General features: G+C 45.9%; 1 protein-coding gene across 1 annotated transcript in view; it reads left to right on the top strand.

The window, feature by feature from the left end:
* dusp16 (dual specificity phosphatase 16) overlaps positions 1–17,742 on the top strand; it is a gene marked incomplete at its 5' end in the record, with an annotated part of 18,855 nt that extends 1,113 nt beyond the window's left edge. The window contains 5 exons of the mRNA XM_079735806.1: positions 2,440–2,578; positions 7,945–8,105; positions 8,706–8,865; positions 11,234–11,357; positions 12,703–17,742. Coding sequence (XP_079591932.1) covers positions 2,440–2,578; positions 7,945–8,105; positions 8,706–8,865; positions 11,234–11,357; positions 12,703–14,011 — 1,893 coding nt within the window. The 3' untranslated portion in view covers positions 14,012–17,742. The remainder of the gene's footprint in view (positions 1–2,439; positions 2,579–7,944; positions 8,106–8,705; positions 8,866–11,233; positions 11,358–12,702) is intronic.
* Positions 17,743–17,947: the final 205 nt, after the last annotated feature.

Genomic DNA, 17,947 nt, shown 5'->3' with positions numbered 1-17,947 from the left:
CACGTGTGTATTTATACGTGTGTATTTATGTATTTACTGGGGTCGCAGCACCCGGGCCCCTCCCTTTCGCGGCCTGGCGTTCGAAATGGGAATGGCTTGAATTGTTTGTTTGTTTGTTGTGCCTCCTTTATTACTGAGGCAACAGATGCCAACAGATTGTAACTACAGATTGTAACTACAGATTGTAACTACAGATTGTAACTACAGATTGTAACTACAGATTGTAACTACAGATTGTAACTACAGATTGTAACTACAGATTGTAGCTATAGATTGTAACTACAGATTGTAACTACAGATTGTAACTACAGATTGTAACTACAGGTTGTAACTATAGATTGTAAGTACAGATTGTAACTACAGATTGTAGCTATAGATTGTAACTACAGATTGTAACTACAGATTGTAAATACAGATTGTAGCTATAGATTGTAACTACAGATTGTAACTACAGATTGTAACTACAGATTGTAACTACAAATTGTAACTGCAGATTGTAACTATAGATTGCTACCACAGATTGTAACAACAGATTGTAACAACCGATTGTAACAACAGATTGTAACAACAGATTGTAACTACAGATTGTGAGCTATACTTGATTTTTTCTTGGTCTACAGTTGAGGGCGGGAAAGGAGGACAGCTGTTGCTCTGAATGTGCCAACGTCGGTTTTAAGCACGGCCCTAGGTTCCTGTGCTTTATGAGGGGATAACTCGCCGTGCGAAGCTCCCCCCCCCCCCACCTTGTCGAATTAAGGGTGACTAGTAGGTGGGTTGACCGCTACAAAGGAGCTCTGCTAATTAGCAGCCTCATGCCATTTTGCACTAACCAGTTGCCGTTTGCTGTAAGCTAGTAGTTACCGCAGTTAATCCAGGAGTCTTGTAAGAACGTTTGATACCGTCTGTTAGTGTGACGGCGGAGAAATGCAAACTTCCCTGAAGAAATGGTCTCAGGGTCTTCCACTGCTTGTGATCGGAAGGAGAAAGTGGTGGATTGGAGTTTACAAGTAAAGTTAAGTAAAGTTAAGATGATGCTGCTGGGAAACAAACAAAGCTTGTAATGTTAAAAACGTACTGTTTGTTGTTTCATCAAAACAAAACTAGCTGTAAATACTTCTTAAAGAGGCCCTACCCTCAGAAACTCCTCCTTCTAGTTTTACTCGGTCTATAAACATTGTTTTATGTGCAGTATGTCAGAACCCTACACCTAAAAATAAAAGTTCCACTCTCCACTCAGTTCCACTTAATTCCACAATTAGATTCAATTCAAATTAATTTAATTGAAGCGGGCCCAAACCCTTAACCCACTCTTTTTCAGCTGACAATGTAATAGGATTGTCAATCCACATGAAGTGGATCTACGGTTGATGTAATCGTTCCAAAAACATGGACATATCTGTGGCTGGAAAATAATCAGAACGTGATTCAGGGTTTATGTCGACCACTAAATTGACATCATTTCACTCAAACCACCGTCGACTGAGAGACCCTCAATCACAACTCGCTCATCAAAGGAGTCAGACACTCAACGTGATAATGGCAGTGCCTTAACAACTTCATGGGAATCAACCCCTTGGTTAGCATTCAACGTTTTGACTTGTCTTATTGTGCTGGTGCACCCCATGGGGATCACAGAGCTACAGTTGATCAAATGTTTATGCCGCTCCAAAAGCTGTTCTATATTTCTCGTATTCTGTCAGCCAATCCTTCGTCTCCTGCTCCTACCTCTTGTACACAGGCTTGTACACCAGAGTGCATCCTGGGAGTTGTTGTTGGCCCTTCTCTGCCGTAATGAGAGGACCCAGGGGAGTTGTAGTGCTGTGAAAGCCTAAATCAGCGTTAATGCAGCGTGACGGAAGCTAATGAAAACTGTGTTTTGCCTCGTCTCGCTTGAGCGGCTCTGTGGCAGCTTCAACGTGATGACAAATCATCTCCTGATTATTGACTAAACAACGAGCCTTAAACAAAGCTGTAACCACTGACACAATAACGATCACTCCAAGGCTCCTGGGCCCCAGAAACTGCCTCCAAAAAGTTGCGATGTACAAGCCTAAAAGAGTTTCTCCCTTAATTCTGCCTTAGTAGGAGATATCCCCCTACCGATCGCATGCTGAGAGTTGGGCCTAAGGGTACTCTCACTGGGTACGTGTGTGTGGAGACCCCTTGTCTTTACGACGGCTTGCATCAACCTCACACCCCCACCCCGCCTGTCTCCTGATCCCCGATCCAACGCCTGATGCTCTGATTCCGGAACCCTGATCCCTGATCCAACGCTGATTACTGATCCCTGATCCCAGATCTGATTCCTGATCCCTGATCAAATGCCTGATACCTGATTCCTGATCCAACGCCTGATTCCTGATCCCTGATCCAACGCCTGATGCTCTGATCCCTGATCCCTGATCCCTGATCTTATGCCTGTTGCTCTGCTCCCTTCAGCTGGAGCTCCAGGCGGACCAGGAGGTGGTGGTGTACGACCTGAGCTCCACGGACCCCGGGGTCCTCCCCTCGGACAGCTTCCTCAGCGTCCTGCTGGCCAAGCTGGAGCGGAGCTTCCCCTCGGTGCACCTGCTCGCAGGTGAGACCCCGTCACCGTGGCGACGCTCGGGTGCGTCAGGAGGGTTCACCTCCACTCACGCAGAAAGTGTGATACTGAAATATGCAAACAATGAATTTTTAGGCGATTTTTTTTGGCCGTTTAGCAGACGCTTTTATCGATAGCGACTTATAATAAGTACATTTGTCAGAGGAAAGAGACAATACATCGCTGCCGGTACAGTAATCATTATAGAAATCAATTCATATTAATAGACAAACAGAAAAAACTGTTTCTAACAGTTTTGTAGACATGTTCACAGGTCAAATTTGTGTGTGTGAGCCCGTTTATTCCTGGGAATTTCGTTCCTCACACCGATACAAACATCTAGAACTCTATCAAAGAGCATCTGTTTTGTTTCGCCAGGCAATCGTTCACATACAAGGAAAGATTCACGGTGTGTTTGTCGTTAATAATACGCAAGAAAAGTGTTGGAGGGATGTTGCATTGTGGTTAAGATGATAATCCTCCAACAGTGACGTGAGTCGTCTGATAATCTTCTAATAATTGCTAAACTCAGCGGAAGTTGTGTTCTGAAAGGGCGTTATGAGCACATCCTGTTGGCAACACTCACACACACACACACACACACACACACACACACACACACGGCCGTCAGATCACGCACAACCGCATTTGATCATGGAAGGAAAACCCTGGTTGCGACACAATGATGTGATTAATAACGCAGCCGCAACTCACAGAATTCCCCGTTTCATTCCTCATATGTCGCAAGGTAATAGCGTGGTTTACTGTGTCATGTCAAGAAAATAGGGTTTGAATATACATAAGACGCATAAAGACAAAAGAGAACCGTTTGGTTTGCCAATAGTTCGAATGAATAGAAAATCAATAACATAATTCATGAATGTAGAACTATAAAATGAACAGGATTCAATGTGATGGATAGAGATTACTCATGCGTAACCTTGGCCTGCTCTTCCTAAAAAGTCATCATGTAGTCATGGTGACAGTTCACTGTGTCAGTCTGTCCATGTAATCGGAGCGCTTTCATGCTTGAATTCCCCCACTCTCGTAAGCCTGTGTGTGTGTGTGCGTGTGTGTGTGTCTTTATCGATCATTGTTCTGGCTTATTGGCTGTACATCCTAGACCCTTCCCAGCTGCTATTGTAACACACATTCAGGACGTATTTTGCTAGCGTTCATCATGGCACTTCTACACCCCCTCGATAGCCAATCAGCTGCCTTATAGTGAAATCTCCACACGTCGTGGTTACCCACAATGGAAACGGATGAGATAGCGTAGGAGAGACACATCACAATATCGCCGAAGGGGGCTTTTTATTTCTTTATTTTGGATTGCACGCGGAACTCAGAAACAGGGCAGTGTTGTGTCATACGTGATGAATAGGACACCATGGAGGGCCAACGGGGTCATGGCCCGCCGATGATACCATGCTAGCCAGGCCACCAGGGATTGTGTTGCCTCCCCCCCCCCCAACAACCAGTATATTTCTAAACAGACTCCTTTGTCATAGTGTCAACCCACAGTTAATTGTTCCGTTATTTTTACAGCTTCTTTTAACAGAACTATTAAACGGTTTTCTCACTTCCCCATTTGGAGAGCAAGCAGGCTATGTGTGTGTGTGTGTGTGTGTGTGTGTGTGTGTGTGTGTGTGTGTGTGTGTGTGTGTGTGTGTGTGTGTGTGTGTGTGTGTGTGTGTGTGTGTGTGCGCGCGCGTGCGTGCGCGTCAGCGGCTGTGAACAGTGACCCGCGTTGTGAGCGCATTGTGTGGAGGGATCGCTCCGGGGCCGCGGCCAGAGAGAGGGTGGAGTCGCCATGCCGACGCCACGTCATCGTTACATAAGAAAGAAAAGAAAAAAAACACCTCAGTGGAAAAGCAGGGACTGTGGCGGGCGGCCCCGCATGTCAACGTAACGAACACAACGCAGCGCGAGAAACCAAAGAGGCTCATCTGTCACGGCCCCTGACAGGCCCCGGGGCCGATCCCGGGTTCAGACGGGTGGTAGACATAAGACCCCCCCCACCACCATCAGGGAGGGGGCCCGGGCCGGTCAGGGGGGCCACTATGGAGGGGGGAGCGTTCTGCAGAAACACATGTTATTATGTTAACATGTTATTATGTTAAGACGGTATTATGTTAACATGTTATTATGTTAACATGTTATTTTGTTAAGACGGTATTATGTTAACATGTTATTATGTTAACATGTTATTTTGTTAAGACGGTATTATGTTAACATGTTATTATGTTAACATGTTATTATGTTAAGACGGTATTATGTTAACATGTTATTATGTTAACATGTTATTTTGTTAAGACGGTATTATGTTAACATGTTATTATGTTAACTTGTTATTATGTTAGCGTGTTATATTGTTTACATGTTATTATGTTAGCATGTTATTGTGCTAACGTGTTATTGTGCTAACGTGTTATTGTGCTAACGTGTTATTGTGCTAACGTGTTATTGTGTTTACGTGTTATTGTGTTACCGTGTTATTATGTTACCATGTTATTATGTTAACATGTTAACATGTTATTTCGAGGGCTGCGCCGCTCCGACACATTTCGGCGTTGAGAGCGTAAGGACGCGTTTGGGCAGCGAGCCACACGGCGAATTCAAGTTTAAAAGTTTAAAAGTAGAGAGTGGTCCACGTAGCCGGCATACTGAACTCACTGTCAACACCTCTATGTACTTTTTACAAGAGACGGGTGTGTGTGTGTGTGTGTGTGTGTGTGTGTGTGTGTGTGTGTGTGTGTGTGTGTGTGTTATATGTATATATAGAATATATATGGAGCTACAACACACGACTGCATAGAAATAGATCCAACAGCGGGCAGCGTAGGAATAGAAGCAGCGGAGACGGTGCGATACGATGCAGGCCGTCCCGTGTTACCCTGAGTCATGGACGTGGTCGTGGGCGGGGGGAGATGAAAGAGGAGGACGGAGCATCCTGGAGAGGCAGAGTGCAGCTCGTTGCCATGGAAACAGCTGGAAAGAGCATCGCTCCGGGAGAGAGGCTGCGGCAGGTGGTGTTGGAGCTGAGCATTGTTGTGTAATCAGCAGCCGCTCTCTCTCTCTCTCTCTCTCTCTCTCTCTCTCTCTCTGTCTCTCTGTCTTTCTCTCTCTGTCTCTCTCTCTCTCTCTGTCTCTCTCTCTCTCTGTCTCTCTGTCTCTCTCTGTCTCTCTCTCTCTCTCTCTGTCTTTCTCTCTCTGTCTTGGTCTCTTTCTCTGTCTGTCAGTCTGTCTCTCTCTCTCACTCTTGTCTTTCCATCTCTGTCTATCTCCTTATCTGTCTCGGTCTCTCTCCATTTCTCTCTGTCTCGCTTTCTCTTTCGCTCTGTGTTTCTCTCTCTGTCTGCCCATCTGTCGCTCTGTCTGAGTGTGTGTGTGTGTCTCTCTCGCTGTCTGTCTTTGTTTCTTTATCTCTGTTGCGCTCTCTCTCTCTGTGTGTTTCTCGCTCTCTCTCTCTGTGTCTCTCTCTCTTTCTATCTGTTGCTCTTTGTCACTCTGTGTGTGTGTGTGTGTGTGTGTCTCTCTCTCTATCTCTCTCTCTCTCTCTCTTTCTGTCTCTCTCTCTCTCTCTCTCTCTCCCTCTCTCTCTCTCTCTCTCCCTGTGTCTCTGCGTCTCTCTCCCTCTCCAGGCTGACGATGTCCAGAGCTGTTGTTGTTGTTTCTTCTCCCCCAGGGGGGCCTTGAAGGCCGTCCTCGGAGCTCATTATTAAAACATTGGAAAAGCCACTTGTTCTTTTCCCACAGTCGTTCCACGTCGCTTCAGAGCAACACAGTGGGAGAACTGCTGAGGGACAAATGAAGATAATAAAACACGACGCATTACGTACCGTCTATGAATATGTATTAATAACAACAACTTTGCTGGTGTCAGCAAGCTAAAGGATTTAGAAAACCTTATGTTCTCAATATTATTATTTAATCATTCTTTACTTCAATTTATTTTTATTTTTATTATATATATTTTTGACCTTGCGGTAGGCCTCTATTCACTCACTCAACACTAAACTGAACTTTTTTAGTGATTGTGACAATGGATAATATGGATCACTTCTTTGGGACATCCTGTTAAGTACCCAGGCTCTCTCAAGCCAATTCAATGGATCCATATACTCACTCACTCAATGACGCACGCACTCACTCACTCGCTCGCACAAATGCACACAGACACACACTCCCATAAAATGAATCATATCATTGAAAAAAGTAGGCTGTTTCCATCATGTCTTCAACAAACCTAAATCATTTAAATCAAACCGTTAACGCACAGCTGGCTCCTTCGTCGAATCTGCTGCCCTCTACAGGTTGAAATGTGTCATTGGTTCACAAAAAGGTCATTGTTTTGGGACCTTAACCACAGGGATTCAAAATGACGGTTTGCATCACAATGTTTTATATAAAACCAATTAATTCTGACTTGTAGGGAGGAAGACCCACCTAATAGTGACGCACACTCCGAACCAGCTCCCATCTCAGCTTACCAAGTCCACGCAGGCAGATAATAACGACAGTGATCACCTGGCACCCATCGCGCTCATGTTCTCGCCGTCAGTGATTGAGACGTTCCAGACCCCTCGGGGAATCACACGCAGACCAGACGGGTGTCACGCCTTGAGCCAACGTCTGCATGCGATCATCACTTACTCATCACGGTCGCCTTGACAACCGTGTCTTAATGAAGCACCTCCCAAAGAAACCCTGAAACTCAGGATGTGTTTCTACCGGGAATTCTGCGTGCGTGATGATCACCCTCTACCCTTACATCAGGGATGCTCCTTCCGTCACCGTTTTCAAATCTAGGCACGAAACACACCCCTTCTCCCCGGCCTTTCCTCCCCTTTTATGACATGTTGGTATTTTTATGTTTTCATGTGCTTTCCTTGTTTAAATCAACATTAATGTGAGTATATATACTGTTGGTATATAAAGGTGTCTCTGTTCTTTGTATATGCCTTTTTGCACAAGGTACGGCACTTTGGCCAGGGAAAACTGTATTTAAATGTGCTTGATAAATACATTGTACTTACTTACTGATGGATAGATAATTTATTGTCCCCTTGGGGAAATTTTTCTCAGTGAATAGACAGATGCACATGACCGTTAACCACAACAAAAACAACAACGTAAAAACAAAAGAAACAACCACTGACAAGACAAGACCACAAAATCACCTTTCCAAGTAGCACAAGGACAAATCCAAGGTTAAAACCTCCTTCTTAGATGTCTGTTTAAAAAGCCGATGGATTGTGGAATGAATGACTGTTAATGAAACGTGCTACCTTAGGGTAATAGGTCAAAGGTGGCTTACTGACTTACGTGTGTCGTCACTGCTCCCCCCCCGTTCCCAGGTGGGTTTTCCCAGTTCTCCCAGTTATTCCCGGGCCTGTGCGAGGGCAAGGCTCCCTGCTGTGCGTCGTCCTCCCAGCCCTGCCCGCCCGTCACCAGCCTGGGGCCGACCCGCATCCTGCCCCACCTCTACCTGGGCTGCCAGAGGGACGTGCTCAACCAGGTGGGTGGGGGGCGGGGCTGTGGAGAAGGGGGAGGAGCCCCGGCCCGCTGCCGGGACGGTTGGTGGGGCTGTTTGTCGTGTAGTGGTGGTCCTGGATGCATCCATTGGGAACGTTGATAGGATAACAATTGATTTGGTAGTATGATGTTTTATTCCCCAGATCCCCCAAAAAAATTATTATTGATAAAAACAGCTTATTTTTGACCTCATAGTGAATGAATTAAGAATAAAACAATGCTTGAGGAATTCTTGAGGAATTTAATAAACAAAAAATCCATCAATAATTAATAATTTCTTAATGAATCGCGTTAACTAAGAATTAATCGATGAGTAATGATTTGCTAATGAATGTAATTAACTAAGAATTAATCAATAAGTAATGATTTCTTAATGAATGGGATTTACTAAGAATTCAACAATAAGTAATGATTTCCTAATGAATGGGATTTACTAATAATTCAACAATAAGTAATGATTTCCTAATGAATGGGATTTACTAATAATTCAACAATAAGTAATGATTTCTTAATGAATGGGATTTACTAATAATTCACCCATAAGTAATGATTTCCTAATGGTTGTAATTGAATCGACCTGTAGGACCTGATGCAGCAGAACAACATCGTGTTCGTGCTGAACGCCAGCAACACGTGTCCCAAGCCCGACTTCATCCCCGACACACACTTCCTGCGTGTGCCCGTCAACGACAGCTTCTGTGAGAAGATCCTGCCCTGGTTGGACAAGTCGGTGGAGTTCATAGGTAAGGGCACGCAGATCAGGGGATGTCATGGGTCAAAGGGCCAACCCGTTTCTATGTCTTTAACCTGTCTCATAAGGGCCCACCTGTTTCTATGTCTTAAACCTGTCTCATAAGGGCCCACCTGTTTCTATGTCTTTAACCTGTCTCATAAGGGCCCACCTGTTTCTATGTCTTTAACCCGTCTCATAAGGGCCAAACTGTTTCTATGTCTTTAACCTGTCTCATAAGGGCCAACCTGTTTCTATGTCTTTAACCCGTCTCATAAGGGCCCACCTGTTTCTATGTCTTAAACCCGTCTCATAAGGGCCAACCTGTTTCTATGTCTTAAACCTGTCTCATAAGGGCCAACCTGTTTCTATGTCTTTAACCTGTCTCATAAGGGCCAACCCGTTCCTACGTCTTTAACCTTTCTCATAAGGGCCCACCTGTTTCTATGTCTTTAACCTGTCTCATAAGGGCCCACCTGTTTCTATGTCTTAAACCTGTCTCATAAGGGCCCACCTGTTTCTATGTCTTTAACCCGTCTCATAAGGGCCAACCTGTTTCTATGTCTTAAACCTGTCTCATAACGGCCCACCTGTTTCTATGTCTTAAACCTGTCTCATAACGGCCCACCTGTTTCTATGTCTTTAACCTGTCTCATAAGGGCCCACCTGTTTCTATGTCTTTAACCTGTCTCATAAGGGCCCACCTGTTTCTATGTCTTTAACCTGTCACATAAGGGCCCACCTGTTTCTATGTCTTTAACCTGTCTCATAAGGGCCCACCTGTTTCTATGTCTTTAACCTGTCTCATAAGGGCCCACCTGTTTCTATGTCTTTAACCCGTCTCATAAGGGCCAAACTGTTTCTATGTCTTTAACCCGTCTCATAAGGGCCAACCTGTTTCTATGTCTTTAACCCGTCTCATAAGGGCCCACCTGTTTCTATGTCTTAAACCCGTCTCATAAGGGCCAACCTGTTACTATGTCTTAAACCTGTCTCATAAGGGCCAACCTGTTTCTATGTCTTTAACCTGTCTCATAAGGGCCAACCCGTTCCTACGTCTTTAACCTTTCTCATAAGGGCCCACCTGTTTCTATGTCTTTAACCTGTCTCATAAGGGCCCACCTGTTTCTATGTCTTAAACCTGTCTCATAACGGCCCACCTGTTTCTATGTCTTTAACCCGTCTCATAAGGGCCAACCTGTTTCTATGTCTTTAACCTGTCTCATAAGGGCCAACCTGTTTCTATGTCTTTAACCTGTCTCATAAGGGCCAACCTGTTTCTATGTCTTAAACCTGTCTCATAAGGGCCAACCTGTTTCTATGTCTTAAACCTGTCTCATAAGGGCCAACCCGTTTCTATGTCTTAAACCTGTCTCATAAGGGCCAACCTGTTTCTATGTCTTAAACCTGTCTCATAAGGGCCCACCTGTTTCTATGTCTTAAACCTGTCTCATAAGGGCCAACCCATTTCTATGTCTTTAACCTGTCTCATAAGGGCCCACCTGTTTCTATGTCTTTAACCTGTCTCATAAGGGCCCACCTGTTTCTATGTCTTTAACCTGTCTCATAAGGGCCCACCTGTTCCTACGTCTTTAACCTTTCTCATAAGGGCCCACCTGTTTCTATGTCTTTCACCTGTCTCATAAGGGCCCACCTGTTTCTATGTCTTAAACCTGTCTCATAAGGGCCCACCTGTTTCTATGTCTTTAACCCGTCTCATAAGGGCCCACCTGTTTCTATGTCTTAAACCTGTCTCATAAGGGCCAACCTGTTTCTATGTCTTAAACCTGTCTCATAAGGGCCAACCTGTTTCTATGTCTTAAACCTGTCTCATAAGGGCCAACCAGTTTCTATGTCTTTAACCCGTCTCATAAGGGCCAACCCGTTTCTATGTCTTAAACCTGTCTCATAAGGGCCAACCCGTTTCTATGTCTTAAACCTGTCTCATAAGGGCCAACCCGTTTCTATGTCTTTAACCCGTCTTATAAGGGCCAACCTGTTTCTATGTCTTTAACCTGATTAGTTCTAGCACTAAAACGTTTTGATTTAGTGATAGTGAAACATTATAATATAGCATTAGCATACGGCTGAGGGTTAGGGTTAAACTATTCAATTAGGTATAAATGAATTCCTTAATTAACATGAACTCCATTCGTAAACGATTACTACACCATTAGTTATCTTTTAATGAACTGTTAATTAATGCTTATTACTGCATTAACTAACGTTAATTAATGGTTAATTAATGTACCCTCATTCTAAAGTGTTATTTTAAGGTGTCCATTCATCCAGCCAACGAATTGAAGATTGGAACACCTCTTCACCTTAACGGTCGTTATCCCCCCCCCCTCAACCTAAACCCTTCCTCCTGGTTCCCCCAGAGCGGGCCAAGGCGTCCGATGGCCGGGTGCTGGTGCACTGCCTGGCGGGCATCTCCCGCTCGGCCACCATCGCCATCGCCTACATCATGAAGCGCATGGACACGAGCCTGGACGAGGCCTACAGGTGACTGTCTCTCTCTGTGACTCACTCTCCCTCTCTCTCTGTGTCTGTCTTTCACTCTGTCTCTCTGGCTCTCTCTGTCTTTCTATCTGTCTCGCTCACTCTGTCTCTCTCTCTCTCTCTGTATCTCTCTCTCTCTCTCTCTCTCTCCTCTCTGTCTCTCTCCTTCTCACTGTGTCTCTCTCTCTCTCTCTGTCTCTCTCCTTATCACGGTCTCTCTCTATCTCTCTCTCTGTCTCTGTCTCTGTCTCTCTCTCTCTCTCTCTCTCTCTCTCTCTCTCTCTCTCTGTCTCTGTCTCTGTCTCTCTCTATCTCTATGTCTTTCACTCTTTCTCTTTCTCTTTCTTTTTCACGCCAGAGACACACAAGCTCACCTGGAACACCCGAGGGTTCCATCGGTCGCTCGTAGGGTTGAACGATTTGGGGAAGAAATTGGATTTTGGATTATTTTTACCAATATTGTGATTTTTGTTTTTTGTATGACCAACACAACATTGGAAGCAGTCAACATGAACTGCTCTTTCCTTTAGGCCAGGCCCAAAGTATGTGTTGAGATGAATAGATTTTTTTTGCCCAGCCTTTGAAATCGCGTCCTATTACATCGCAATGTTGGTTTGAGTTTGATTAATTGGTCAGCCCTAGTCACATGCAGCTGACAGCTGGGACAGGAGATTCATTATCAAATTGAAACGATTCCCATCAAGCTGATTGTACCTCGTAGACAGTAGTACATTCATCGGCTGTATTGTCTGTGACTCACATTTACATCCATTTTAACATGCATGCATATATTTTACATACTTACATGTGATTTGGAATACATGCATTAATGCAAAACATAAGTAGTTGATATATGCCAAATGTGTCAATTCTATATAATTCACTTTCAGGTAATTTTACATCTGAAACAGTATGTCGTATAAAACTGATAATTTGAATTATAGTTGTATTCATATACAGGTGATTGTACATCACAAAAAGTCACAGGTGAATCTGTACTTTATATAACACACCTCAACATGAAAGTTCCTCCAGAGCTAGTCCCAAGTGAATGCCGGCCCCCCTCATACCCCCCCCCCGTCCCCGGGGGTATTTTATATAACTCACATTCCTCGGCCATAGGGTTCTTAGCGGTGGAATGCGTGTCCTAATGAACCCATAGCCTCGGGTGACCCCCAATTACCGCGTCCCCGCGTGTCACCCCCAATTAGTGAGGGAGGCCGGGAAGGGTTGCTAATGAAGGCCGTCCCCCCACCCGGGACCCCCGTTCTATAGCGCCTGCAGTCTGTGATCATCATACTCACACGTTGCCCCCTCCCGTCCGTCCGTCCGTCCGTCCGTTTCAAAGGTTTGTCAAAGAGAAGAGGCCCACCATCTCCCCGAACTTCAACTTCCTGGGCCAGCTTCTGGATTTCGAGAAGAAGATCAAAAGCCCCGTCGCTGCGGACGCCAGGTGGTCCAACTCCGTCCAATCAGAGGCAGCGGCGGCGGCGGAGACGGAGCCACCAGGGGCGCCCCGCGAGGCCGAGGGCGTCGGCGTGGGCGGGGCCTTCCCGGAGACGGATGCGGCGGCGGGGGCGTGGCTAGAGCCCCTCACCCTGCCCTGCGTGCTGGCGGCCGGCCCCGAGGACCAGCTGCTGGCCCGGGCCCTCAGCGGCCTGCAGCTGGCCGCCGAGGGCCCCGAGGACAGCGCCCGGCTCAAGCGCTCCTTCTCCCTGGACATCAAGTCGTACGGCGAGCTGGGCGGAGCCAGCGGCGTGGGCGTGGGCGTTGGAGGAGGAGGCGGGGTTAGTGGAGGAGGCGGGGTTAGTGGAGGAGGAGGAGGAGGAGGTGGAGGAGGTGCGCCTCACCGCGTTTTCGCCCCACAGGGCGACGCCCCCGAGTACTTCAAGCCGTCGGCCTTCAAGGAGCCGGCCAGCAAGCCCTGCCAGTTCTCCCCCGTGGAGGAGGTGTCAGAGCAGTCCACGCCGGAGCACAGCCCGGACAAGGAGCAGGCGGACGGGCCCCGGAACCCCGGCGGCCCTCCCCAGCACTCCACCAACACCAACACCACCACCTCCTCCTCCTCCTCCTCGTCCTCCGCCTCCACCGCCAAGGAGCCCGGCCCCAAGCCGGCCAGGCTGCACCGGAGCACCAGCCGGGAGGAGGCGACCGGCGCCCAGGCGGCCAGCTTCCTGCTCGGCCTGTCCCGCAGCCAGCAGCACCTGGCCCGCCCCGGGGCCGGGGGCTGCACCCTGAAGGGCTGGCACTCGGACATCCTGCTGGGGCCCGTCACCGTGTCCACGTCCTCGCTGGCCGGCGGCTGGTACCTCTCCTCCGACCCCACGCGCTTCTACTCCACCTCCGCCATCCTGGGCGGCGCCGGGGCCGGCGGGAACGTCGGCAACGTCGGCAACGGGGGCGGGGGCTTGGCGGCCTACAGCTGCTCTCAGGGTCTGGAGGCGGTGCGACGGCGGGGGCGCCAGAAGAGCGGCGACCGCGGAGACTCGCGGCGGAGCTGGCACGAGGAGAGCTCCTTCGAGAAGCAGCTGAAGAGACGCTCCTGCCAGATGGAGTTCGGCGGCGGGATGCTGGAGAGCCGGTCCCGGGAGGAGATGGGGAAGGTGGGCAGCCAGACCAGCTTCTCCGGCAGCATGGAGATCATCGAGGTTTCCTGAGGGGGATTGTAGTCCTAAGAACCTGGGGATTGTAGTTTTTTTTCTTTTTGTATAGACTTGAATGGATTTTTCTTTCTTTTTTGGAATGGATTTTTTTTTTTGTTGCGTTCCCGCCTAGTTGGGATAACATGGAAGACAATTAATATAACCCAGGTTAGACCTTGAACTTTAGTGGCACTTTAATACAGGAAGTGTGTTTCTTCAGTGGGCCTTAAATGTAGTGAAGCGTGACTCTCGCCTTGGAAACGGCGTCGTTTTTTTTCCGAGTGGGAAGGAGAGGAACGCGTTAGGTTGTACAAAAAGAAAAACTGTTGTATTACTGACGACTGAGCCTTTGAATGTTTTGTCTGCGTTGTTGAAAAACCTTTCTGATCATCTTTTAATTCTCAATCGCCCATTACAATTGCCTGACATAAGACATTTTCTCATCAATACAAGAAACGTAAACCGAAGTCTGGTGATGTTGAACTGGAAAAAAAAGGAGGTTTATCAAATATTTTTTTGCTTCTCTGCAAGGTGTTGTCAAGGTGTCAACAATCCAGAACCTCACGAATCCAAAATAAGTTTTGAATATTATTTTTTTCATCGAAAACTCTCAACTGAGCTCATAGTTAAAACTCAGGTCCTAATTTGAGCTGCAGGATGATACTTCTGAACTTCGGCGACCAACGAGGAGAAATTAATACTAAGGATTTCTAATGAACTGGAAAGAAATGAAGGTTTTGGGAAACCAAAAGTGTTTGTTGCTTGAAAGATTTTTTTTTAAATACTTAATTACCACCAGTATGTATTTGAAAAGTAAACGTAGCTGGGACGTCAGCTGTCTGGTAAAGAAAGGTTAACTTCAGTGATGCGTTCAAGTCCTGTCGGAAAAGGCATTCGCTAGACAGGGCTGCAGTTGGCATGAAGGGGTCAGAGTGTTGGAGGACTTCAGAAAGAAGTTCTCTAAACAGGCAGAAACTGAGAGTAAGTGAGTAAGTTAGTAAGTGATTTTCATATCAAAGAGGCTGGGACTCTTGTTCAAAGATCTAACAGCCTTGACAGAGAGTTTACCGAGTGTTTAAAACCGCTTTTTAAGAGACATTTCAAAATAACCTTGAGGTCCTTGGCTCAGGTTTGGTAGTCCTGACATTTACTTGTGTTTATCGTTGCACTTTTGCAGTTTAATTCAAGTCGAGTGAAACATAACAACTTGTGCACATGATTGAGCTGTTTGTTGGGGCAAGAAACGCATGGATCGATGGGAATGTTGGGTTAAAAACATTAGAGGTTCCAGAAGTGCATTTACAGTTCAATCATTTAAACTCCCGATTGAGGGGGGAACTTATTCACTAATTATAGTAAATGAGGTGGTAGTTGTTGGCGTGCTTGTGGTATCTGTGTGTAGCACGTCAAAAACCTCACACATTGTATACTGTACTTTGTTCCAATGGAGACCCTTTTCCCTAGCCTAGTAACAGACGAATCTGCGAGCCCAGGTTGTGTTTGGTATGTCCTATGCGTCTTGCCCCCTCTCACGTTCAGACAGATTTCCAGCTGGCCAATCACAACCGTTGATCTAATATGGGGCGGGCTTGATACGTTGACTGTGATCAGAGGGGCGCCCTATGGGAGCGCGGTTGTCATTAAGAACCAAGATGGCTGCCACTGATGTGTCACACGTTTCCCGCTCTGATTGGTTGTAGGTCTAGCCAATTGCATCCTAAGGCCTTTTGTTCTACGCCTTTAAAAAACATCGAAAGTGAACTGAGGGGTTCGAGACTAATACGTGTTTGTGCCTTGGTCTGGCCATGTCCGGCTACATTCTTCCCCAACAGAGAAAAAAACATCTGTTTAAATAGCAGGTAGACGTGTATACATGATGCATCGTTCATACGTGGTATGGGCCGGTGTCCAGAGATGTTATCCTTGGTATACAGGAAGTGATGTCATTTTCATTGGCCTGTTTTATTTCTCTTACTTCACTCTGGCTTTAACTCTCCGACCGTTACCAAATGAAAACAACCGGGTTGTCATTGACGTTGCCTGACAAGACTTGACACGTTTTACTGCCTAAATTTGAGGACCGCGATATAAAACACAAGATAAAGTCAAGGCAATTGCTCTTGAACGGACATGGGCGTAACCACGCATCCTTTAGGGGAGAGGGTAAAGTTCCCCCCAATTCAGAGAAGATACCAGTTGTCATCCCCAAAATACAGTAGTAACCCTGTCAACGGATCCATCTCTGTTTATTTCCTATTTATTTTCAATTGTGACCGCCCCCCCTCCCTATTGAACACTTGGTAGTGCCCATGGTTATAAACATGATTTGGGTTTTTTGTTTTTTCCCATTGGATGGGGGAAATTGTCTACCCCTGGGAAATGCTAATGACTATAATTGGATGTTGAGTTTAAAGTCGGTTAACTCCGAAACAAATCAAAGTGGACAATGTCGTCCTCAAAACATTGTTCTAAATGTGCAAATTTTAAATATGTATAAATATCATAGAATTGTGGACATGCACTTTAAAAATAAATAATAATTCTGGGGGCGAGCTCTCGTGTGGACCTCCCCCCCCCCCCAAAGCCTGAACCACGGCTACGCTCTTATGAATGGATATAAGGACCGGCCAAAGCATCACCGTCACGAATAAAGATTCAAGTCATTGTTTTCCTCCTGTTCAGAGGAAATGTCAAATCATACACAACGGGACTTTAGTCACCTAGCCGCCATCTTGGTTCTTAGCACATTTAGAACCAAAATGGCCGTTATGTGAACGGGGCACCTGGTGCTCTGTTGACCCCCAACCCCCCCCCCCCCATGTTGAGTTCAAGTTCAAGTCTTCTTCAAATCAACACTTGTCTCCGTGCCAGCTTTGATCCATTTCATGTTAAAGGTCTGAATCTAATAAGCTCACTGTGCGTCTTGACCCTACACCCCCTCTTCACAGAGGAGAAGGACGTTTAAGAAGAACCCTAACGTGTTTGAAGTTTTGAGTGATGACGCTTTATAAATGAACTTGGGGACACATATTGTTGGAGTGGGAGAAGATGTTGTGAAAAATGTGGACGCACCCAATATTAAAGGCCGGATTTTTTTTTTTGATGTCATTAAGAGTGATCGGTTTTGCTTGTGAACACAGTCACACGGGACGGAATGTTTCATGTTATTAAAGGAATACCACAAAAGACTTTAAAAGACATGCTATTCCCCCTGATACCTAGGAATGCCTTAAGAGGAACCCCACCCAAACAGCTTGTGTTAAGCAGTGTTCTCTAATATCACGATCCGAGTACTTCATCTTTGTCTAGAGAAGTTGAGCATGAACGCGTTTATTGTGCATTTGAAGGTTACTCCAAAGCTGTGAACCTGTGCGTGTGTGTGTGGGATCATGTGAGGTTAACAGACAGGTGTGTGTGTGTGTGTGTGTGTGTCTGTGTGTGTGCTGGGGTTATGGATTTCTGCCATAAGGTTGATTACTATGCGCCATCCATTTGGTTCGTACCTAAAGCAATTATTCCAAACGCCACTATAATCCAATAGATTTAAAAAATACACATGAAAATAAAGCAAAGCCATTGATTCGCTAGTTGGTCTTTTTACTTGACCGATAGAGAGAGGCCCGCCCGAAATAGGGAGACGGATAGACATATTCAGGATTCACACACTTTAGATTATTGATGGTACCTGTATGAATCTATGTGGGAGTAGGCCTGTGTATTTGTGTGAGATTATGTGTAACTTTTTTTCTTTGTTGTAAATGTGCACAGTTTTGTGAAGTAAAAAAAAGCAGTAGATGTATGATTACTATTGAAATAAAATTTGAAATGATAACATTTTTGTTATTTTTATTTTGGATCGCCTTTTAAACATGTATTTCACTTTAAAGAATGAGCAAGTCATTTCAGAGTGCTACAATAACAGGCAACACATTTTCTCATGTATTTGACAGT

The sequence above is a fragment of the Pollachius pollachius genome, assembly GCF_949987615.1.
Source record: "Pollachius pollachius genome assembly, chromosome: 4".
Classification (NCBI taxonomy): Eukaryota; Metazoa; Chordata; class Actinopteri; order Gadiformes; family Gadidae; genus Pollachius; species Pollachius pollachius.
The sequence above is the reverse complement of the archived record's forward strand: the minus strand, read 5'-3'. Positions and strand labels throughout refer to the sequence as shown.